Source organism: Balaenoptera borealis (assembly GCF_965194805.1).
Source record: "Balaenoptera borealis genome assembly, chromosome: X".
Taxonomy (NCBI): Eukaryota; Metazoa; Chordata; class Mammalia; order Artiodactyla; family Balaenopteridae; genus Balaenoptera; species Balaenoptera borealis.
Genome location: NC_138881.1, coordinates 103,186,027 through 103,211,050, shown reverse-complemented (window position 1 = coordinate 103,211,050; position 25,024 = coordinate 103,186,027). Strand labels below are relative to the sequence as shown.

Here is a 25,024-nt window from a genome sequence, read left to right as displayed (position 1 = left end):
CTCTGCAAGCCAGAAGGGAGTGGCAGGACATATTTAAAGTGATGAAGGAGAAAAACCTACAACCAAGATTACTCTACCCAGCAAGGATCTCATTCAGATTTGACGTAGAAATTAAAACCTTTACAGACAAGCAAAAGCTAAGAGAATTCAGCACCACAAAACCAGCTTTACAAAAAATGCTAAAGGAACTTCTCTAGGCAGGAAACACAAGAGAAGGAAAACACCTACAATAACAAACCCAAAACAATTACGAAAATGGTAATAGGAACATACCTATCGATAATTACCTTAAATGTAAATGGATTAAATGCTCCCACCAAAAGACATAGACTAGCTGAATGGATACAAAAACAAGACCCGTATATATGCTGTCTACAAGAGACCCACTTCAGACCTAGGGACACATACAGACTGAAAGTGAGGGTGATGGAAAAAGATATTCCATGCAAATGGAAATCAAAAGAAAGCTGGAGTAGCAATTCTCATATCAGACAAAATAGACTTTAAAACAAAGACTATTTCAAGAGACAAAGAAGGACATTATGTAATGATCAAGGGATCAATCCAAGAAGAAGATACAACAATTGTAAATATTTATGCACCCAACATAGGAGCACCTCAATACATAAGGCAAATACTAACAGCCATAAAAGGGGAAATCGACAGTAACTCAATCATAGTAGGGGACTTCAACACCCCACTTTCACCAATGGACAGATCATCCAAAATGAAAATAAATAAGGAAACAAAAGCTTTAAATGATACATTAAACAAAATGGCCTTAATTGATATTTATAGGACATTCCATCCAAAAACAACAGAATACACATTCTTCTCAAGTGCTCATGAAACATTCTCCAGGATAGATCATATCTTGGGTCACAACTCAAGCCTTGGTAAATTTAAGAAAATTGAAATCGTATCAAGTATCTTTTCCAACCACAATGCTATGAAACTATATATCAATTTCAGGAAAAAATCTGTAAAAAATACAAATACATAGAGGCTAAACAATACACTACTTAATAACCAAGAGATTACTGAAGAAATCAAAGAGGAAATCAAAAAATACCTAGAAAAAAATCACAATGAAAACACGATGACCCAAATCCTATGGGATGCAGCAAAAGCAGTTCTAAGAGGGAAGTTTATAGCAATACAATCCTACCTCAAGAAACAAGAAACATCTCAAATAAACAACCTAACCTTACACCTAAAGCAATTAGAGAGAGAAGAAAAAAACACCCCAAAGGTAGCAGAAGGAAAGAAATCATAAAGATCAGATCAGAAATAAATGAAAAAGAAATGAGGAAACAATAGCAAAGATCAATAAAACTAAAAGCTGGTTCTTTGAGAAGATAAACAAAATTGATAAACCATTAGCCAGACTCATCAAGACTAAAAGAGAGAAGACTCAAATCAAGAATTAGAAATGAAAAAGGAGGAGTAACAACTGACACTGCAGAAATACAAAGGATCATGAGAGATTAATACAAGCAACTATATGCCAATAAAATGGACAACCTGGAAGAAATGGACATATTCTTACAAATGCACAACCTTCCGGGACAGAACCAGGAAGAACTACAAAATATGAACAGACCAGTCACAAGCACCGAAATTGAAACTGTGATTAAAAATCTTCCAACAAACAAAAGCCCAGGACCAGATGGCTTCACAGGTGAATTCTATCAAACATTTAGAGAAGAGCTAACACCTATCCTTCTCAAACTCTTCCAAAATATAGCAGAGGGAGGAACACTCCCCAACTCACTCTATGAGGCCACCATCACCCTGATACCAAAACCAGACAAAGATGTCACAAAGAAAGAAAATTACAGGCCAATATCTCTGATGAACATAGATGCAAAAATCCTCAACAAAATACTAGCAAACAGAATCCAACAGCATATTAAAAGGATCATACACCATGATCAAGTGTGGTTTATCCCAGGAATGCAAGGATTCTTCAATATATGCAAATCAATCAACGTGATACACCATATTAACAAATTGAAGGATAAAAACCATATGATCATCTCAATAGATGCAGAGAAAGCTTTAGACAAAATTCAACACCCATTTATGATAAAAACCCTCCAGAAATTAGGCATAGAGGGAAATTACCTGAACATAATAAAGGCCATATATGACAAACCCACAGCCAACATCGTCCTCAATGGTGAAAAACTGAAACCATTTCCACTAAGATCAGGAACAAGACAAGGTTGCCCACTCTCACCACTATTATTCAACATAGTTTTGGAAGTTTTAGCCACAGCAATCAGAGAAGAAAAAGAAATAAAAGGAATCCAGATCGGAAAAGAAGAAGTAAAGCTGTCACTGTTTGCAAATGACATGATATTATACATAGAGAATCCTAAAGATGCTACCAGAAAACTACTAGAGCTAATCAATGAATTTGGTAAAGTAGCAGGATATAAAATTAATGCACAAAAATCTCTTGCATTCCTATACACTAATGATGAAAAATCTGAAAGTGAAATTAAGAAAACACTCCCATTTACCATTGCAACAAAAAGAATAAGATATCTAGGAATAAACCTACCTAAGGAGACAAAAGACCTGTATGCAGAAAACTATAAGACACTAATGAAAGAGATTAAAGATGATCCAAAGAGATGGAGAGATATACCACGTTCTTGGATTGGAAGAATCAACATTGTGAAAATGACTCTACTACCCAAAGCAATCTACAGATTCAGTTCAATCCCTATCAAAGTACCAATGGCATTTTTCACAGAACTAGAACAAAACATTTCACAATTTGTATGGAAACACAAAAGACCCCGAATTGCCAAAGCAATCCTGAGAAAGAAAAATGGAGCTGGAGGAATCAGGCTCCCTGACTTCAGAGTATACTACAAAGCTACAGTAATCAAGACAGTATGGTACTGGCACAAAAACAGAAATATAGATCAATGGAACAGGATAGAAAGCCCAGAGATAAACCCACACACATATGGTCACCTTATCTTTGATAAAGGAGGCAAGCATATACAGTGGAGAAAAGACAGCCTCTTCAATAAGTGGTGCTGGGAAAACTGGACAGCTACATGTAAAAGAATGAAATTAAGACACTCCTTAACACCATACACAAAAATAAACTCAAAATGGATTAAAGACCTAAATGTAAGGCCAGACACTGTAAAACTCTTAGAGGAAAACATAGGCAGAACATTCTATGATATAAATCACAGCCAGACCGTTTCTGACCCACCTCCTAGGGAAATGGAAATAAAAACAAAAATGAACAAATGGGACCTAATGAAACTTAAAAGCTTTTGCACAGCAAAGGAAACCATAAACAAGGCGAAAAGACAACCCTCAGAATGGGAGAAAATATTTGCAAACGAAACAACTGACAAAGGATTAATCTCCACAATATACAAGCAGCTCATGCAGCTCAATATCAAAAAAACAAACAACCCAATCCAAAAATGGGCAGAAGACCTAAATAGACATTTCTCCAAAGAAGATACACAGGTTGCCAACAAACACATGAAAGAATGCTCAATGTCACTAATCATTAGAGAAATGCAAATCAAAACTACAATGAGGTATCACCTCACCCCAGTCAGAATGGCCATCATCAAAAAATCTACAAACAGTAAATGCTGGAGAGGGTGTGGAGAAAAGGGAACCCTCTTGCACTGTTGGTGGGAAGGTATATTGATACAGGCACTATGGAGAACAGTATGGAGGTTCCTTAAAAAACTAAAAATAGAGCTACCATACGACCCAGCAATCCCACTACTGGGCATATACCCTGAGAAAACCATACTTCAAAAAGAGTCATGTACCAAAATGTTCATTGCAGCTCTATTTACAATAGCCAGGACATGGAAGCAACCTAAGTGTCCATCATCGGATGAATGGATAAAGAAGATGTGGCACATATATACAATGGAATATTACTCAGCCATAAAAAGAAACGAAATTGAGTTATTTGTAGTGAGGTGGATGGAGTTAGAGTCTGTCATACAGAGTGAAGTAAGTCAGAAAGAGAAAAACAAATACAGTATGCTAACATATATATGGAATCTAAGGAAAAAAAAAAAAAGGTCATGAAGAACCTAGTGGCAAGACGGGAATAAAGACACAGACCTACTAGAGAATGGACTTGAGGATAGAGGGAGGGGGAAGGGTAAGCTGTGACAAAGTGAGAGAGTGGCATGGACATATATACACTACCAAATGTAAAATCGATAGCTAGTGGGAAGCAGCCACATGGCACAGGGAGATCAGCTCTGTGCTTTGTGACCACCTAGAGGGGTGAGATAGGGAGGGTGGGAGGGAGGGAGACGCAAGAGGGAAGAGATATGGGGACATATGTATATGTATAACTGATTCACTTTGTTATAAAGCAGAAACTAACACACCATTGTAAAGCAATTATACTCCATTAAAGATGTTTTTTTTTAAAAAAAAAGAGAGGACAGGGTTTTCGAATAATGTTAGTTTAGTTTTCCTGAATATGTTTAGTAATAATGATTTTTTTCTATAGCATTTTATGCTTTTCAAAGCAATGATAGCAATCATGTGAGGAAGAGCAAATTTTATTGCCCGTTATGTAGATGACACAACGGAGGCATAGATATTTTAAGTGCCCAAGATCCCACAGCTATATCGAATTCACAGCTCTACCCACTGCTTTTTCTACTACGTCATGCTGAAAAATTCCAGACTCCAGTATAAGGTCCTATAAAACCCCAAAGATTTATCAGAATGTACACTATTCAAGAAGCCTAAGTCAGTAGCACAAAAGAAGGAAAACAAAGTATGACAAGGAGGATGTTCCTCTGCTTTAGGCTATTAAGTAGGTCACCCACTAAGAGGCTATTTTGGTATAAAATTTTAGAGGGCATGTAGTACATATACCAACATCACTGACCTGATTCTTCACTTTCAAGATCTAAGAAAATCAAAGGCAGTTTTTTTTTTCTTTTGGAAGGGAGGGGTGTATCATTTGGGGAGCTTAAGAGAATGTTAGTTGGGAAATTTGATTTAGCCAGGCTAGTGCTCTAGATTTTTTGTGAGGTTGATTCACTAGAGATGGGGACAGCTTTGTATCTCTGTGATGCAGAGTCAGTGCTTCCTTCCTTCCTTCCTTCCTTCCTTCCTTCCTTCCTTCCTTCCTTCCTTCCTTCCTTCCTTCCTCCCTCCCTCCCTCCCTCCCTCCCTCGTTTTTCTTCTCTCCCATCCCCTCCCTTCCCTTTTCTTACTGGTGTTTTTTTTTTTTTTGCATTCTCTTCTTATGGGGGCATATCTGACAAATTGTTAATATTTAATTTGCTATAAAACAGCTCTCCCAAGCAATGGCTGCTCACTATAATTTCAATCTCTGAAGTTGTTTTGGCCCCTAGGTACACTGGGATCGAATTAGAATGGAAACGTTTCCCTTACAGTTTTGTTTATGGCAGCATAGGCACTTTGTTATTAACTGGCAAACAGACTTCTAAGGAAAATAATAAACTTTCACCACATTTCTATTTGACTCTTTACTCCAAACAGAATATCCATCTGGCTTAGGGTAAAACAACTCTTCTAATATGTTTCAGTCTTAAATTTAAATATCCAAGATTAATAATGAATATATTTTGGTCCATTGAATTGTATTTTTCCCCAGTCTGATGCTTTTTCACATTTTAAAAACCATAGACATTTTTTTCTCATATGCCATCTTACTTTAAAAATGGTCTGCAATTATATATATACATATTCTCATTCATTCTCTCTTGCTCTCTCTTTCAAACCAGAGGGATATTCTTCAAAAATATCCACAAATTCAAACCTAGTGAATACTGCTCTGATACTTTGCAACTAGGCCCCTGAAACAAAAACCCTACCCTTCTGCCCTGCCTAATCCCTTGTCTGTTCCTTGCTGGGAGGAAGGTGTCGAAAGGAAGGGGATTACTTTGAAATAGTCAGCTATCTGTGAAACAGAGGTGTGAAAGGGTGTGTTTATCTGATAAGTAGCATTAAATTGCAGAGACTACCAGATTAATCATGGTATGCAATTTTCAACAGCTTGGATTTTCTTTTATTTCTCTCTCTCCTTTTCTGCAGCCACTGGGGAGGAAAAAAGGATTAGAGAGACTATCAAAACTGTTGGCAAGTTTAGTCTGTTGGCTACTTAATTTACTAGCAGATATGGGAACTGCCTCAGGTTGATGATTTAACAGGTTGGCTGGGCGTGGAATAAATCTCAAACGTACCTGTTCCAAAATTGTGTTAATCCTTTCAACTTCGCAGTCAATCAAGTATCGCTTTTCCTGCCTCCTGTCCATTTCTTCAATGATGCGCCTGAATTCTTGGACGTCCTTTATGTTTCCCACAGACCTTGCTGTCACTTGCCAGTTGTTTTGCACTGCTGCTTCCATAATCGCTTGGAGGATGGAAAATCCTGAATGGAGGGAAAACAGCTACATTGATTATTTTTTCTTTTAAAAATCTTTCCATAGGTATTAAAGGTTCTACTGAGTTTTTATGCACAGTCTATTGGGTCCCCTTGAATCTTATCCACTGTGGACAGCAGGCTTACTCATAACCTCAGCCTTAACCTTCCAGACAGTTGGCATCTCTATCCTGATTGAAAGGAAAGAAGATTCTTCAACTTTTGGGCACCGGGCTAGGTGTTTATCAAGCCTGTACTTAAGCAATCACAACTGAATTAAGTACCTAATTGTTTTTATTGACAGGCATTATCAAAATATTTATGGAATGAATGCCAGTAGCTTCTTTCTTATTTCTGGCCACAATCTGTCCTACTGTGGTTGAAGCTCATTTCTTTCATCTTCCACAACAACAATCTTCAGAATTAGAAATAGCTTTGGTAGAGATAGAACCTGATTATAATATGACTTATCCTTACATGGATACGACTATCCAACAAGGTAAATTATGCTTCCCAAGCAATATAACTCTCAGAAAACCTGACAAAAACAGTCTATAACAAAGGTATCGTACTGTTTCTTTGTTCACAGTATTATGAAAAAGTTCAATCATATTAAGCCTTCCTAAGTTCTTCCCCTTTCTCAATTCATTTGATTAGAGATTCTCGGTTCCTTTTTAGTTAATTTATATCAGACAGCATTAACTACTAACACTCTGGATCTATCCTGCATGGGAAAGAGAAAAGATCTGATGCTTGAGTTTTGGGTAACCTTTTTGGAGTCAGGGTTTGAGAAGTTGGAAAGAACAGTATATCTGTATGAACCACAGAAGAGCACAGGGATTTCGTATGTACTGGTCTTTTAGAGTATTCATGTCTCTAATATTACATCATGTCTATATTTTTGCTTCTGGTATGAATTCATAATCCGAGTATAATTTCATCAGGTATAGACATCATTTTATTGGGATATGGTCAAAAGCAGCTCCTTTTGCCCCATTAAATTTAAATTGTTTTCCGTTTGTATTTAGGTAATGACTAATGGGAGTGGGTAATGCGGATGCTTGCCAAGACCAAAATGATCTGTGTCCTAATAATTTGACTACTGGAGGAGTAGAGAATGGAGGATGATTGTGCTGCCCTCTGAACACTTTCCAGGTTCTGTGCCACCTCAGGCTCACCCTGTACTTTAAGCAGGTTATGGTTGGGAATCTTCTTCACTGCACCATAGAAAATGGTATTGACATTTGGAGAACACGCTTCGGGGAGATGGCAGCAGTGACTCAGCCGGTCATTACGACTCCTTTGTGTGCTGGGTGTATGCAGGAAGAAGATCACAAATGAGACCCAAGCACTTGGTAATTTCCAAATGAGCAATTTCAGCACAGGAGCTCAAAATTACAGATCAGAGTAAATTACCATTGCTTTAAATGTTAATTCTTACTCTTTTTAAACCAACCACACATATTTATTTCTCAGATTTACATTTTTGTGTGGGTTTTCAATGTGCTCTCTGCTTCGGTGGGAGTTGAGGGCACATGGTGGGCCAAAGCATGAGATTAAGAAATAAACATAGGAAGGAAAAGATTAAAGTATTTGAAAATCCTTCTTCAGAAATGTGCAATGAGGCCTCATTATTTTGAATCCCAGTAATTAAGAATTTATGAAAATTCAGCAAGGACTAGGTTGAATTTTACTTCTATTTATGAAGAAAGCGTTCGCTGAATAATACTGGTCATGAAATCACACAGGGCATCTTTGCTATATTTAAACTAAACTTTAAAAAATACCCTTTAGGAGGACCTTCAAGATGGCAGAGGAGTAAGACATGGAGATCATCTTCCTCCTCGCAAATACATCAAAAATACACCTACATGTGGAACAACTCCTACGGAAAATCTACAGAACGCTGGCAGAAGACCTCAGACTTCCCAAAAGCCATGTGGCTGACAGGGTCTTGATGCTCTGGCCAGGTGTCAGGCCTGAGCCTCTGAGGTGGGAGAGCTGAGTTCAGGATATAGGAACACCAGAGACATCCTTGCCCCACGTAATATCAATTGGTGAGAGCTCTCCCAGAGATCTCTGTCTCAACGCTAAGACCCAGCTCCACTCAACGACCAGCAAGCTCCAGTGCTGGGCGCCCTATGCCAAACAACTAGCAAGACAGGAACACAACCCCACCCATTAACAGAGAGGCGGCCTAAAGTCATAATAAGTTCACAGACACCCCAAAACACACCACCGGAAACAGTCCTGCCCACCAGAAAGATGAGGTCCAGCTTCATCCACCAGAACACAGGCACCGGTCCCCTCCACCAGGAAACCTATACAACCCACTGAACCAACCTTACCCACTGGGGCAGACACCAAAAACAACGAGAACTAAGAACCTGCAGCCTGCAAAAAGGAAACCCCAAACACAGTAAGTTAAGAAAAAAGAGAAGACAGAGAAATACACAGCAGATGAAGGAGCAAGGTAAAAACCCACCAGACCAAACAAATGAGGAGGAAATAGGCAGTCTACTTGTAAAAGAATTCAGAGTAATGATAGTAAAAATGATCCAAAATCTTGGAAACAGGATGGAGAAAATGCAAGAAATGTTTAACAAGGACCTAGAAGAACTAAAGTGCAAACAAACAATGATGAACAACACAATACATGAAATTAAAAATATTCTAGAAGGAATCAATAGAAGAATAACTGAGGCAGAAGAACGGATAAGTGGCCTGGAATATAAAATAGTGGAAATAACTGCTGCAGAGCAGAATAAAGAAAAAGGAATGAAAAGAATTGAGGACAGTCTCAGAGACCTCCGGGACAACATTAAACACATCAACATTCAAATTAAAGGGGTCCCAGAAGAAGAAGAGAAAAAGAAAGGGTCTGAGAAAATATTTGAAGAGATTATAGTTGAAAACTTCCCTAATGTGGGAAAGAAAATAGTCAATCAAGTCCAGGAAGCACAGAGAGTCCCATACAGGATAAATCGAAGGAGAAACACGCCAAAACACATATTAATCAAACTATCAAAAATTAAATACAAAGAAAAAATATTAAAAGCAGCAAGGGAAAAGCAACAATTAACATACAAGGGAATCCCCATAAGGTTAATAGCTGATCTTTCAGCAGAAACTCTGCAAGCCAGAAGGGAGTGGCAGGACATATTTAAAGTGATGAAAGGGAAAAACGTACAACCAAGATTACTCTACCCAGCAAGGATCTCATTCAGATTTGACGTAGAAATTAAAACCTTTACAGACAAGCAAAAGCTGAGAGAATTCAGCACCACCAAACCAGCTTTACAACAAATGCTAAAGGAACTTCTCTAGGCAGGAAACACAAGAGAAGGAAAAGACCTACAATAACAAACCCAAAACAATTAAGAAAATGGTAATAGGAACATACGTATTGATAATTACCTTAAATGTAAATGCATTAAATGCTCCAATCAAAAGACATAGAGTGGCTGAATGGATACAAAAACAGGACCTGTATACATGCTGTTTACAAGAGACCCACTTCAGACCTAGGGACACATACAGACTGAAAGTGAGGGGATGGAAAACCATATTCCATGCAAATGGAAATCAAAAGAAAGCTGGAGTAGCAATTCTCATATCAGACAAAATAGACTTTAAAATAAAGACCATTACAAGAGACAAAGAAGGATACTACATAATGATCAAGGGACCAATCCAAGAAGAAGATATAACAACTGTACATATTTATGTACCCAACATAGGAGCACTTCAATACATAAGGCAAATGCTAACAGCCATAAAAGGGGAAATTGACAGTAACACAATAATAGTAGGAGATTTTAACACCCCACTTTCACCAATAGACAGATCAACCAAAATGAAAATAAATAAGGAAACATGAGCTTTAAATGATACATTAAACAAGATGGCCTTAATTGATATTTATAGGAAATTCCATCCCAAAACAACAGAATACACTTTCTTCTCATGTGCTCATGGAATATTCTCCAGGATAGATCATATCTTGGGTCACAAATAAAGCCTTGGGAAATTTAAGAAAATTGAAATCGTATCAAGTATCTTTTCTGACCACAACGCTATGAGACTAGATATCAATTACAGGAAAAAAAACTGTAAAAAATACAAACACATGGAGGCTAAACAATACACTACTAAGTAACCAAGAGATCACTGAAGAAATCAAAGAGAAAATGAAAAAATACCTAGAAACAAATGACAATGAAAACACGACAGACCAAAACCTATGGGATACAGCAAAAGTAGTTCTAAGAGGGAAGTTTATAGCAATACAATCCTACCTCAAGAGACAAGAAACGTCTCAAATAAACAACCTAACATTATACCTAAAGCAATTAGAGAAAGAAGAACAAAAAAACCCCAAAGTTAGCAGAAGGAAAGAAATCATAAAGATCAGATCAGAAAGAAATGAAGGAAACAGTAGCAAAGATCAATAAAACTAAAAGCTGGTTCTTTGAGAAGATAAACAAAATTGATTAACCATTAGCCAGACTCTTCAAGAAAAAAAGGAAGAAGACTCAAATCAAAAGAATTAGAAATGAAAAAGAAGTAACAACTGACACTGCAGAAATACAAAGGATCAGGAGAGATTACTACAAGCAACTATATGCCAATAAAATGGACAACCTGAAAGAAATGGACAAATTCTGAGAAAAGCACAACCTTCTAAGACTGAACCAGGCAGAAATAGAAAATATAAACAAACCAATCACAAGCACTGAAATTGAGACTGTGATTAAACATCTTCCAACAAACAAAAGCCCAGGACCAGATGGCTTCACAGGCGAATTCTATCAAACATTTAGAGAAGAGCTAACACTTATCCTTCTCAAACTCTTCCAAAATATAGTAGAGGGAGGAACACCCCCAAACTCATTCTACAAGGCCACCATCGCCCTGATACCAAAACCAGACAAAGATGTCACAAAGAAAGAAAACTACAGGCCAATATCACTGATGAACATAGATGCAAAAATCCTCAACAAAATACTAGCAAACAGAATCCAACAGCACATTAAAAGTATCATACACTATGATCAAGTGGGGTTCATCCCAGGAATGCAAGGATTCTTCAATATACGCAAATCAATCAACATGATACACCATATTAACAAATTGAAGGAGAGACACCATATGATTATCTCAATAGATGCAGAAAAACCTTTCGACAAAATTCAACACCCATTTATGATAAAAACCCTCCAGAATGTAGGCATAGAGGGAAATTACCTCAACATAATAATGGCCACATATGATAAACCCGCAGCCAGCATCGTTCTCAATGGTGAAAAACTGAAATCATTTCCTCTAAGATCAGGAACAAGACAAGGTTGCCCACTCTCACCACTATTATTCAACATAGTTTTGGAAGTTTTAGCCACAGCAATCAGAGAAGAAAAAGAAATAAAAGGAATCCAAATCGGAAAAGAAGTAAAGCCGTCACTGTTTGCAGATGACATGATACTATACATAGAGAATCCTAAAGATGCTACCAGAAAACTACTAGAGCTAATCAATGAATTTGGTAAAGTAGCAGGATACAAAATTAATGCACAAAAATCTCTTGCATTCCTATACACTAATGATGAAAAATCTGAAAGTGAAATTAAGAAAACACTCCTATTTACTATTGCAACAAAAAGAATAAAATATCTAGGAATAAACCTACCTAGGGAGACAAAAGACCTGTATGCAGAAAATTATAAGACACTGATGAAAGAAATTAAAGATGATACAAACAGATGGAGAGATATACCATGTTAGTGGATTGGAAGAATCAACATTGTGAAAATGACTCTACTACCCAAAGCAATCTACAGATTCAATCAATCCCTATCAAACTACCAATGGCATTTTTTACAGAACTAGAACAAAACATTTCACAATTTGTATGGAAACACAAAAGACCCCGAATTGCCAAGGCAATCCTGAGAAAGAAAAATGAAGCTGGAGGAATCAGGCTCCCTGACTTCAGAGTATACTACAAAGCTACAGTAATCAAGACAGTATGGTACTGGCACAAAAACAGAAATATAGATCAATGGAACAGGATAGAAAGCCCAGAGATAAACCCACACACATATGGTTACCTTATTTTCGATAAAGGAGGCAAGACTATACAATGGAGAAAAGACAGCCTCTTCAATAAGTGGTGCTGGGAAAACTGGACAGCTACATGTAAAAGAATGAAATTAGAACCCTCCCTAATACCATACACAAAAATTAACTCAAAATGGATTAAAGACCTAAATGTAAGGCCAGACACTGTAAAACTCTTAGAGGAAAACATAGGCAGAACATTCTATGATATAAATCACAGCCATATCCTTTTTGACCCACCTCCTAGAGAAATGGAAATAAAAACAAAAATGAACAAATGGGACCTAATGAAACTTAAAAGCTTTTGCACAGCAAAGGAAACCATAAACAAAATGAAAAGACAACCCTCAGAATGGGAGAAAATATTTGCAAACGAAACAACTGACAAAGGATTAATCTCCACAATATACAAGCAGCTCATGCAGCTCAATATCAAAAAAACAAACAACCCAATCCAAAAATGGGCAGCAGAACTAAATAGACATTTCTCCAAAGAAGATATACAGGTTGCCAACAAACATATGAAAGGATGCTCAACATCACTAATCATTAGAGAAATGCATTTCAAAACTACAATGAGGTATCACCTCACATCAGTCAGAATGGCCATCATCAAAAAATCTACAAACAATAAATGCTGGAGAGGGTGTGGAGAAGAGGGAACCCTCTTGCACTGTTGGTGGGAATGTAAATTGATACAGGCACTATGGAGAACAGTATGGAGGTTCCTTAAAAAACTAAAAATAGAGCTACCATACGACCCAGCAATCCCACTACTGGGCATATACCGTGGGAAAACCATCATTCAAAAAGAGTCATGTACCACAACGTTCATTGCAGCTCTATTTACAGTAGCCAGGGCATGGAAACAACCTAAGTTTCCCATCAACAGAGGAATGGATAAAGAAGATGTGGCACATATATACAATGGAATATTACTCAGCCATAAAAAGAAACGAAATTGAGTTATTTGTAGTGAGTTGGATGGACCTAGAGACTGTCATACAGAGTGAAGTAAGTCAGAAAGAGAAAAACAAATATTGTATGCTAACACATATACATGGAGTCAAAAAAAAAAAGGCTCTGAAGAATCTAGGGACAGGACAGGAATAAAGACGCAGGCATAGAGAATGGACTTGAGGACACGGGGAGGGGGAAGTGTAAGCTGGGACGAAGTGAGAGAGCGGCATGGACATATATATACACTACCAAATGTTAAATAGATAGCTAGTGGGAAGCATCTGCATAGCACAGGGAGATCAGCTTGGTGCTTTGTGACCGCCTAGAGGGGTGGGATAGGGAGGATGGGAGGGAGATGCAAGAGGGAGGGTATATGGGGATATATGTATACGTATAGCTGATTCACTTTGTTATACAGCAGGAACTAACACAACAATGTAAAGTAATTTTACTCCAATAAAGTTGTTAAATTAAAAAGAAACACCCTTTAGCAAAATACAAGTTTTTTGTCTGTTGAGTCAAAACCTACATTCTTGTAATCTCTGCTTGTTAGTCCTATTCTACCATTTTGGAACCAAAGAGACAAATTTAACCCCTTTTCCATGTGACAGTCCTTCACATTTTTAAAAACAGCATATGCCTATCTCCCATTATCTTTCTTTTCTTCAGGCTAAAAATGTCCCAGTCCTTCAACAATTAGTTTCATGACATGATAATAAGTTCCCTCACTGTTCTGTCTCTCTCCTATGGACATCTGTCAATATTTTATTGATCCTGATAATTCACATGTGATTTAACCAATGTTGATTATTGCTTGCTTTGGATATGGGCTGTTATTTTAGCAGCCTAGGATTGCTAATACTTCTAAATAGCCACATTATATTGTTAATTAATTTCAAGCTTGGATTCAACTAAAGCATGTCAATTCTCTTCATAAAACCTTTGCTCTATAATAACTCACCATCCATGTATCAAGACTCATTCCATTCCAACCTGCTTTTATCTCCCTTGTTTTTAAAATCCTTCACCCCAGCCCCGTCTCCATTTCTCCCCTATTTTCACATTTGCTCAAATCTGGAAGACGGTCTTGCCCACTTATGCACTGCTCTCATTGTTACCTACTCAAGGCAACTGCACTTGTCTGTCCCTTTCCCTGGCATCTCCTACTACCTGTAGACCTTTGTGGATGCCTCTTCTTCCATGAAGCTTCCATTACTGACTAGTCATAAATTCTCCAGAGATGAGTAGATTTAAATCAAGGTAAATCAGTTACAAGCAGTGGAGAAACCAATTTGAAGAATTGTACGACAGACATTTAAAAATTCAAAGTAGAACTGGGTAAATAAATTATAGCACATATACATGGAATACTATGCTACTGTTAAAAAGATAGCTCAATCTCTATATAACAAAAGAAACCATTTCTGCAATACACTGTTACATAGAAAAAAGCTGCAAAATAGCGTTTATAGTGTAGTTCCATTTTTGTAAAAAAAATACACATTTGTATGTGTATAGAAAAAATTTGAAGGAATTGGCAGTAGTTACCTCGGAGGTGTAGAATTACCAAGAACTTCTACTTGCACTGCCATTTATTTATGTAATGTTTGATTTTTTTTTCTTTTTTTACAAGAAGCAGGTATTATTTTCTGTAAGTACAAAAGCAGTAAAGATTAAAAAATACAACTCATGCTGTCCTCTCAGCGCATAAGCTCCTGGAAGACATGGATGACAAATGAGTGTTGCCTCTATATGCTGCCTGCTGCCACAAATGCGAGGCCTCTTAATAAACACTGATTTTATAGATCTTTTTATACTTTTGTTCTTTGAACCATGTAGATGTATTACCTATTCAAAAATTAAATAGAAAAAGCATACTGATTTCTTAATGAGCTTGGGTCTGGGGCCTTCTGGGCTATGAGCCTTGCTCACATTTCTGAGCAAGTCAGAACTGTAGCTTAACACTGCAGTATCTTCTTACCATGCAGAGTTTCTCTGTGTCTGCTAGGGCATGTGGCTGTGTACTCAAGAACCCTGGGGAGAAATGGTCACCTCAGTTCAGTACATGTCAGTGAGCAGTCCACAAAGAAAAGCGCTTTCATTTGTTTTCATACCTAATTTATTATAGTTTGACTGTTTCCTGTTACAGCTGACCAAAGAGAGTAAATATGAGTTTGAGGAAGGAAAAAAAAGAAAAAAGAAAAGTTTGACTCTGGAGGCAGAGCAGAAGCAGGCGTTGGTGCTTGTAGGAGGTGAGGTGTGCAACAAAGCCTTGGCTTTGTAAAAAATAAGCCTGCTGCTTCAGCAGCTTCAGAATTGTCCTTTGCTCTGTGTGAGCTTTAACGTGCCCAGCTTTGCAATACTGAAAGCTACTTTTACTTGAGCAGCAAATTCTCTCAACCTGACTCCAAACCACTGCTGCTGTCCAACTTCTGTTTCTTTTTCAGTTGCAAGAATGGGAGTTACCACATAGGTAACTGGATGAACACTAGATTGTCATCTGCATTCAACCAAGATAACATAGGAACATGACAATAGAGGAGTGGCAAGGTGATTATGGATGAAGCGTTGGGCCACGGCTACGACCAATCCAATCCTGCTGGACTGGTTGTTGGGCTACTCTTGCTAAACAAGGAGGCCATCTTGGTAAAGGCTAGTGTCAGGGTGCTGTGCTGTACCACCCAGATTCCCCTTCAGCACCAAAGGACTTATTCCTTCCGTTTCTGGGAAAGTTGTTGGCTGAGGAGAGCTGCCTAGCTTAGAGTAATACTCAGTTCCCAGGGAAGCCTGCATCCAGTGACTGGTTGTTATGGGGAATCAAGGCATAACCTCTTCACTCCAAATGGGGTAGCTCTAATGGGCCATCCCAACTTCAGGGCTCCCTGAAGGGTAGGTTGAGGTCTTGTTAGGACTGCACCATCTTCTCCGTCTGCCCAAATTTGCTTCCTTCTTTGCCTCCCACAAGTGTTTTTTTTTTTTTGATTTTATTGGAGTATAGTTTACTTACAATGTTGTGTTAGTTAAAGGTGTATGGCAAAGTGATTCAGTTATACATATTCTTGTATTAATTCTTTTTCAGATTCTTTTCCCATATAGGTTATTACAGAATATTGAGTAGAGTTCCCTGTGTTACACAGTAGGTCCTTGTTGGTTCCCACAAGTGTTTTTAATGAGAGCACTCCCCAGTAAAATTTTGCATGCAAATTTCCATCTCAGAATCTACTCCTAAGGAATTCAATCTGTGACTATTAGGTTGACCTCATGACAGGAATGACAGCGGATACCAAAAAAAAAAAAAATCTCAAATCTACAATTGTCAAAATCATTTTCACAGGGGGAACAAGGGCCAGGATTTTGTTCAATGTACAAACAAAATGAAAAGCTGCTCTATGCTGAAGAAATTTAGTATTTGATCTGAAAACACAGAAGAATAAGAAATAAGATATTGACATATGGATGTTGGTAATGAAGACACCCAAGGAAATATAGCTGAGGATAATTTTCTCCTTTCTGCTTTATGTCTTCCAGCAAGGGCTAGCAACACCTGTTGTTCCTCATGAACCTGTACCAGGTCTCTCTGAGCCACACCATCTGTACTTCTGACATGGTCTCTAGCAGTCCCCACATGATGGGGGTCTCTGATATTGACAAATGGGCTCCACACGAGTGCTGGCATTTATAGCATTCTGTGCCTGACTAGAATTCTTGGAATCTTCCATAAAGCCCCCAAAGGGATTGGTGACCCTCTAGAAATGTTCTAGAGAGGAAAATTGATCTTTCCCAGAGGGTAATTCAATATTTGTCCCATTGGCCTGTGATAGAAACTGCCTTTTCAATATTTGCAGGTTGAAAAAGAGAGGCTCAAAATGGCCCATATAAATTCTTGTGGTTTGCATTTTTCAGTCATAGAATCACAGCATTACGGGCTAGATGGACTCTTACAGATGACTCAGAGAAGTCATACAGAATTTTTAAAGCTCTAGAACTCCTTTTTCAAATGAAATTTTCATGGAAGCCCAACGTATGAAACAGATAAAAGTGGAGCTACTCTGTTTTGGGGGGGGGGTGGTTAGAGAGAAGAAGTGACTTTCCCAAGATCACACAGCTAGTGTAGAGTCAGAAGCAAGAGTAGAACCTAAGTAAGCAGGGCCAGGACTAGAAAAGCAAGAGAAGCAGCTAGGGTACAAAGATGTTTTTTTTTTTTTAGTTTGTCTTTTTTTTTTCAACTGTATTGAGGTATAATTGACACATAGAAATTATATATATTTAAGGTGTACAACTTGATGTTTTGATATACGTCTACAATGTGAAATGATCACCACAATCAAGCTAATGAATATATCCATCATCTGGCATAGTTACCATTTTAGTCCTTTTTGCGTGTGGTGAGATCACTTAATAGTTACCCTCTTAGCAAATGTCAAGTGTACAATACAGTATTGCTTACTGTAGTCACCAGAAAGTATTGTTAACTGTAGTTAATGTACACCATGCTGTACCTTAGATCTCCAGAACTTTTTCATCTTGCAAAACTGAAACTTTGTACTCTTTGACCAACATATCCTCACTACCCCCACCCCGCAAGAAGGCACTTTCTCAGGGTTGTGCAAATGTATCCTCACTTGCCTCACCCTAGTCCTGGCCCTAGAAGCAAGTCTCTTCACTTCCAACTTAGTGCTCTTTCAAGTATGTGGTGCTGCTAAGCCTACTTTATAGGTCTCATTTCAGGATGCCCTTGGCCATGTTATGAAGTGGACAGAGCCCTTTCATCTTCTTGATGCCACACAAGATCCTGATGTTCCCTGTCTACCCAATACCCCAACTGGACCTATCACCACCACTTCTGGCTTTTTCTTTCCTCCTTCCCCACATGAAAACTTCCTTGTCCTATGTCCCATTCTCTCAGCACTCTGTCCTTTTCTAGGTGCCAGCGTAAGAATGGCTAGTGGCTTATTGTGTTACCCCTCCAGCTAACACAGTTGCCTTTTAGCGGTGGCCTTAACACAAGTAAGTTTGGAAGGAAAGGAAAAGAGGATGTTGAGCATTGTTTTGGGGCCTGCCAATCTCCTGGAGTCATTCAGATAATGAATGTCAAAGTTGGTGATGTGCTTTATGATCTTTAGGCTATGGCATTAACAAATGAACAGCTGATACCTTGTGGGTATTTCAGGGGCCAGTGCTGTAAAAGATCCTCCGAGGGTCAGTGTCAATCCTGCCTATATTGCTCAACTGAATCCAGCTGAAGAAAGCATTACTCTATTTTTCTGTATCTTCACTTACCTCTGTGTTTCTCAACTCTGGTTGTACATTATAATGACCTTGGGAGCTTTAAAATATTGATGTCCAAGCTTCACCCTGGACCAATTAAATCAGTATCACTGGAAGTGATTTCCGGCTTTGTTTTGTTTTATTTTGAACTCCTTGGGTGACTCCCAGGTACAGTCAGAGTTGAGAACCACTGACCTATTGTAATGGCTACCCAATACAAATGAGGTTTATGGAAGCAGGTCTCTTTTCTTAGGTGTCCTTCATGACTGGCAGTAAAGTTCTGGGTAAGAAAAGCATGATCCAAGAAGGGCTATATACCATCCAGAAATAAGCAGACAAAGGCACAGAGTCTAGGGGGAAGGCTCAGGCCAGGGTTACAAATTGCTTTTTACTGTGGTAGATGAGGAACCTGGGAACATTGTGTGGGAAGCAGACTCTAATGGACTCAAAGCACTTTGCAAATGTCTTTCTTCTTCTGAGGTAGCATCTGTGTTTTTCTAAGTACAAAGTCAACATGTGCTCATTTTGGGCATTTGAGAAGACACAAAAATGAAAAAAAAGAAGTATGGGTGACTCTTGCTCAGGGATAACCACGGTTAACACTTGATGTATTTCTTCCCATTCTATTTAAAATAAATATACTGCACAGTTTTTATTTTAGTAAAATGGATTGAACAATTTGTGTCCTATTTTTTAAAAATTTAACATTATATCTTGGACATTTTCTTATGTTATTAAATGTTTTTTTTTGTTTTTTTTAAATTAATTTTATTTTATTTATTTTTATTTTTGGCTGTGTTGGGTCTTCGTTTCTGTGCGAGGGCTTTCTCCAGTTGTGGCAAGCGGGGGCCACTCTTCATCGCGGTGCACGGGCCTCTCACTATCGCGGCCTCTCTTGTTGCGGAGCACAGGCTCCAGACGCGCAGGCTCAGTAGTTGTGGCTCACGGGCCTAGCTGCTCCGTGGTATGTGGGATCTTCCCAGACCAGGGCTCGAACCCGTGTCCCCTGCATTAGCAGGCAGATTCTCAACCACTGCGCCACCAGGGAAGCCCTATTAAATGTTTTTGAATGTGATTTTAATGGCTACACAATATTCCATCCATTAGACATACTGTAATTTTTTTTATAACATGCACATAATATGCAGGAAAGTTCCAAGTGTACTTAACTACATAATTACAGCTTTCAGAATCCTTTGTTGAAGACTGTTATAGGTAATTGTGTTTATTTTATTTTTGGTTTTTTTTTGAATTTTTATTTTATTTTATTTTTATACAGCAGGTTCTTATTAGTTATCTATTTTATATATATTAGTGTATATATGTCAATCCCAATCTCCCAATTCATCCCACCACCACCACTCTCTCCCTGGTAGACATACTGTAATTTACTTAGCCATTCCCCAACATGAACATTTCAACTATTTCCAATCTCTACCTATTGAATAATGCTGTGGTGACAACACACATACAGCATCTCTAATTACCTCCATAGGATAAATGTCTAGAGGTAGGAATGTCAGGCCAAACATCTGTGAACATTTTCAAGGCTTTTGATATATATTGACAATTTGCCCTCCAGAAAGGTTGTACCACTTTATGTTCCCATCAGCAGAATATGAGAGTACTTGTCTCTCTGCCCCCTGCCTAGCATTGAATAATATATTTGCCCATTTGATAGGGGAATATAAAAAGATTCTTTTTTGTTAGCATTTCCTTTATTATTAGTAAAGTTCGTGACTTTTTTCATTTCTGTGTCCATATTTATGCTTTATTTTGAGAATTTCCTGTTTATTTCCTTCATTCAGATTTCTATTGTGATGTTAGAATAGATGTGTCTTACTGATTTATAAGAGTCTTTATATATTCATGATATTGTCTGTAACATATGTCACATATATTTTAATTCAGTTTATTTGACATTTAATGTTGTTTGCCATATACTGTAATTAACAGAAGTTTGACATTTTATGAAATTAATATTCTTATTCATCAAAAAATTATGTGAGATGAAAGGAGGCAAATGCAAATTCCTCTCCTGATCTTATTCTAGTGCTCACCTGGGCTTTGAACCCAAACCTTATGCAAACCACTCTCTCCATTTCTTGCAACTGCTTTGGTCTCCATGGAATTTCAGACAACTTTCTCTTGTATATTGTGGCAAGGTAAATGATTGGCAGAAGCTACGTATGGAATCTGAAGGTGACTGCTGAGATACAGTGAAGCGCAGAAAAAGAGGCAGAGGAAAGAGAGATAATGAGCCCAATTCAGTTATTTCGTGTTATATTTTGCCATATCTAAGAAACCTGATATTTAAAAAACCTAAACTCAAATGCAATACTTCAGGATACGATTATTCATATTACAAAATGTACTTTTCTTTAAAAAAATTCACAGAAAGATTCCCATAGCACGTTTGAATCCACATTTTGTTTGTTTTGTTTTTGTTTTAACTTGTTTTAAACATATTTGTTTTCCACAAAAATCAGTATAGTGATTGTCTAAATTTGAGATGCTAGCGCAGAAACTCCTCTGTGTGTGAGGAGTTTGAGATGGAAGATCACGAAACCCTCTGTGTTTGCATGTGGATGTCAGTGTGTGGATTTTATGGAACAGGGTAAAAAACAAATATTCTTCCACACCCAGCCCAATTTACCCATGGCAAACTAAGATTTCCCTGAGGTCTTCATTCCTCATAATTGTGTTTGTTTAAGTTCCCCTTTAATTAAGAGCTGACCCTCTGCAAATCTTCTCTTCCTTGCAGCCGCGTTATTAGGATGGGACCTTAGCTAATTTGTAGAGTCAGTGAGCAGAAAGTGCCCCCAGTTTCCCAGTTCTGTGTCCTTTTCCTTTCCCCCAATACAAATCCTCCATTATTCCAAATCCAACCCTTTGCTCATACGAGACTGTCCATGACTGATTAAAGCTTCCATTGTGATCCCCTCCATGAAGAATTTATGCTTTAAATTAGGATCAAAGCCTTAAAGCAAAAGGGCAACTGTAATGGAAGAAATTCTAGACTACAGTAGGTGGGCAAGTATTGTTTGGCAGCTTGAGGTATTCCTGATTCCAAATATCCCACAGAGGAGGCAACTTCCAAACTACTTGTCAAGTTTAAAGTTGGCCCTGAAGCTAGCTGTGCATGTAATCCTGCCTTTTCCATTTTTCTTTTTCATCCAGTTCTTCATTATGAACTCTGTCTCCCTGCTGGTGAATTATCTGGCCCCATTCTCCACACCATAAGCTGAGAAAGTATACCCAAATAGTTATGTCAGTTTCATTGCGTGAAAGTAAACTTGCTTTGTATTGTCAGCTGAAAGGAAGTTTAAAAGACCATCTGGAGTAGATTTGCTTAAGGTCTGGGAAAAGCAGAATAGGCAAGCCTTCTGATCCTCAACCATGCAGCGTCTGATATAAAAAAGTAAAGAATAAAAACAACTGAGAGCAACTGGAGTTTGGATGAAAGGGGCTACTGCAGTGCTTGGGCACAATTTCTTCGTGTTTCTGTTTGGTATGTAGATAATTGTCCTGGAATAGACTACCTGCAATGCAAACTCACAGAGGGTACGAGTCATCTCAAAGTTGCTCTGTGGACTGCTGCACACTTAATGGATGTCATGGGATGATTGATCATGCCCATTAATGGGGTTTCTTATATAACGTTTCCTCACTTGGCTTTTAATCCCCTTGAAATCAGTAATTTTCAGCACAGATCACATGACCGAATCTGCCAGCCAAGTAAGTGGCGAGCAGTCTGGGTGTCAGCAGGCACTTTACGGGCACCTGGAAGAGACAGCTGACTGCAGATCTCAACCAAAGAATGCACTTGCCAGCCCGGGTTGTGTGGTGGTGGGGAGAAGGCTTTATGCATGATTAAAAAGGGGCCCCGCTTACAGGTTGGGGGAATAAGTGCTACCAGTCAGCCACAGTTTACCTTCTTCCCAGGTCTGATTTACTCCGAATAGGACCTAGACTTCAGTTCCCAGAAGTGGGTATATTTTGCATTGAGCTTTCACATCCTGGGCTTCCCTTTGTACACAGTATTTACATTGTGGCCTGTGTGTATAGAGTAGTAAAGTGAATTGACCCAGCTGGGACTTGAGTTCAGAAAATATGGGCTTGCTTTCCATTAAGCAAAAGGCTTCATATCAGGAAAGTAACTTATCTGGAAACATTCTTCAGTATTCTCAATTTTGAGAAAGCAAGGCCAAACCAAACCTCTCAACATTTCTGAGCTTTGGGGAGGGGGAGGTATGGCTGATGACTAACAGAAATAAAGAAAGGCGGTGGAAAGTGGGGGTGAGTTTATGTCAAAGATTAAAGGGGTCTGGATCTGACTGCAAAGGACTGTGGCTTATTCTGCCTGCTGGAGCGCTGAGGCTTCTTGATCCTGATACTATTGGAAGGCTGTCAAAGGTAATATTAAGGGCAAGCTTTTGCCTGGAGGATACAGAGGGGTGAAATATACAGCCCTGAGGACAATGGAGGACACACTTTTCCCTTGAGGAAAAAAGTTTCCTTTGACTTAATACTGTAGTCTAAAAACTGTTTGGGAAACATCCGAAGTGGGATGTGCAAAACTTATAAGGTAAGTAAGAATTTTCATATGCCTTCCCCCATACTAAAAAAAGGAAGCACACATCTAAAGATATCACCGAGATCAACTCATTTTGATTAGTTGTTTTCTTTCAATTGAGTTTTTCCAGTGGGGATATGAGAGTGGATTTAGAAGTATGGAGGAGGCTTACAGGCTAATGTTTCATGTTGTGCAGGCCTTGGGCTCCAGGAAGAGTGACTGAATCTTGCCTAAGCTGCAAAGAAGTTAGGTTGTCTCAGGTGTCCAGAATTCTCCTAAGTCTCTTAGAATTCTCAAACACGAGAGCCAGAATTTAGTGACGGTCCCAATCTCTGCATTGTAGAAATGAGACACTGAAGTCCAGAGAGAGAAAATGGTTTACCCAGTGGTAGATCCCAACTTGAATATAACCACAACGCTTTTCGTGTTTTAACTTTCAATATTAATGTAAAATGATGTTTCAGTTGTGTTTTCTGGATAAAGATTCATTTTGGTATTGAGTAAAAGTAAAAATCCAACAGGAAAATCATTATGAATATCCCTTGTAGATTTGCCTACAAGACTTTTGTGACTTCCTTAAGGGCTCTGCTCATTCCTTCAATGCTTTTGCATAGAGGAGCCCAAGATTCCACAAGTAAGTTTGTGTATTAGAGCACATCTTCCTCCTCAAATCTCACTGGGACTCCCATTTGCTACCGGGGCCCAGTCTAATCTATACAGGCTTCAAACGCATGGCATAGCTCATCCTCGTCAGGGCACAGCCTTCTGCAGCATCTTCAGTCTCCAGTGATTAACTCTGGCTGCCCTTGACACCTAGAAAAGCCTCCCTCCCATACCATAAACCTCTCCTCATTCATTAAGACTCAGCTCAAGTATACACGCTACTATATATAAAATAGATAACTAATAAGAACCTACTGTATAGCACAGGGAGCTCTACTCAATACCCTGTAATGACCTATATGGGAAAAGAATCTAAAAAAGAGTGGATCTATGTATGTGTATAACTGATTCACTTTGCTGTACAGCAGAAACTAACACAACATTGTAAATCAACTATACTCCAATAAAAATTAGTTTAAAAATACAGCAATAAAAAGCATTGTTGCAAAGGAAAAAAAAAAGAAGACTCAGCTCAAAACATATCTCACCAAACAGATCTCCTGATTGAGATGGAGGGAGGGAAATGAAGGTCCCAAGCTCTCACAACCCTCCTCTATTAGCCTGAGAAACTTAGGCAACAGGCGGTGACCACTGTCTCTCAGGGGTTATGGTGTGACACCTTTAAATCATTGTTGGAATAATAGAGTTTTTTGGTACTGTTATGTATAAATTTTTCATTCTCATTACTCAGATTTTATGTTAAACCCCCTTTCCTTCCACTGTCAAGTTTGGGACGGAAGTATAAGGTAACATTCATTGAATGCCTACTTTGGGCTGGGCACTGTGCTAAGCATTTATACACATTATTACATTTAATCCTCCCAACAACCCTAAGCACAGGCAGTTATCCCCAATTAACAGATGAGGAAATTGAGTCTCAGAGAGGTACAGGTTTATGAATAAAAGCACATAACTAGTAAATTTCGGAGCTGGGATCTACACCCAGGTTTGGCTTCCAACCTCATATTCTTCTTTTTCCTCATCAGTGGCTGAAATTACTCTGATATGTGCAGTTGCCCAGG

At 38.4% G+C, this 25,024-nt stretch overlaps 1 protein-coding gene across 4 annotated transcripts in view; it reads right to left on the bottom strand.

Annotated features, from left to right (window-relative positions):
• GRIA3 (glutamate ionotropic receptor AMPA type subunit 3) overlaps window positions 1-25,024 on the bottom strand; it is a 296,361-nt gene that overhangs the window by 146,784 nt on the left and 124,553 nt on the right. For all 4 annotated transcript variants that reach the window (XM_082377107.1, XM_082377105.1, XM_082377106.1 and 1 more), the window contains exon 4: window positions 6,240-6,427. In XM_082377107.1, coding sequence (XP_082233233.1) covers window positions 6,240-6,427 — 188 coding nt within the window. The remainder of the gene's footprint in view (window positions 1-6,239; window positions 6,428-25,024) is intronic.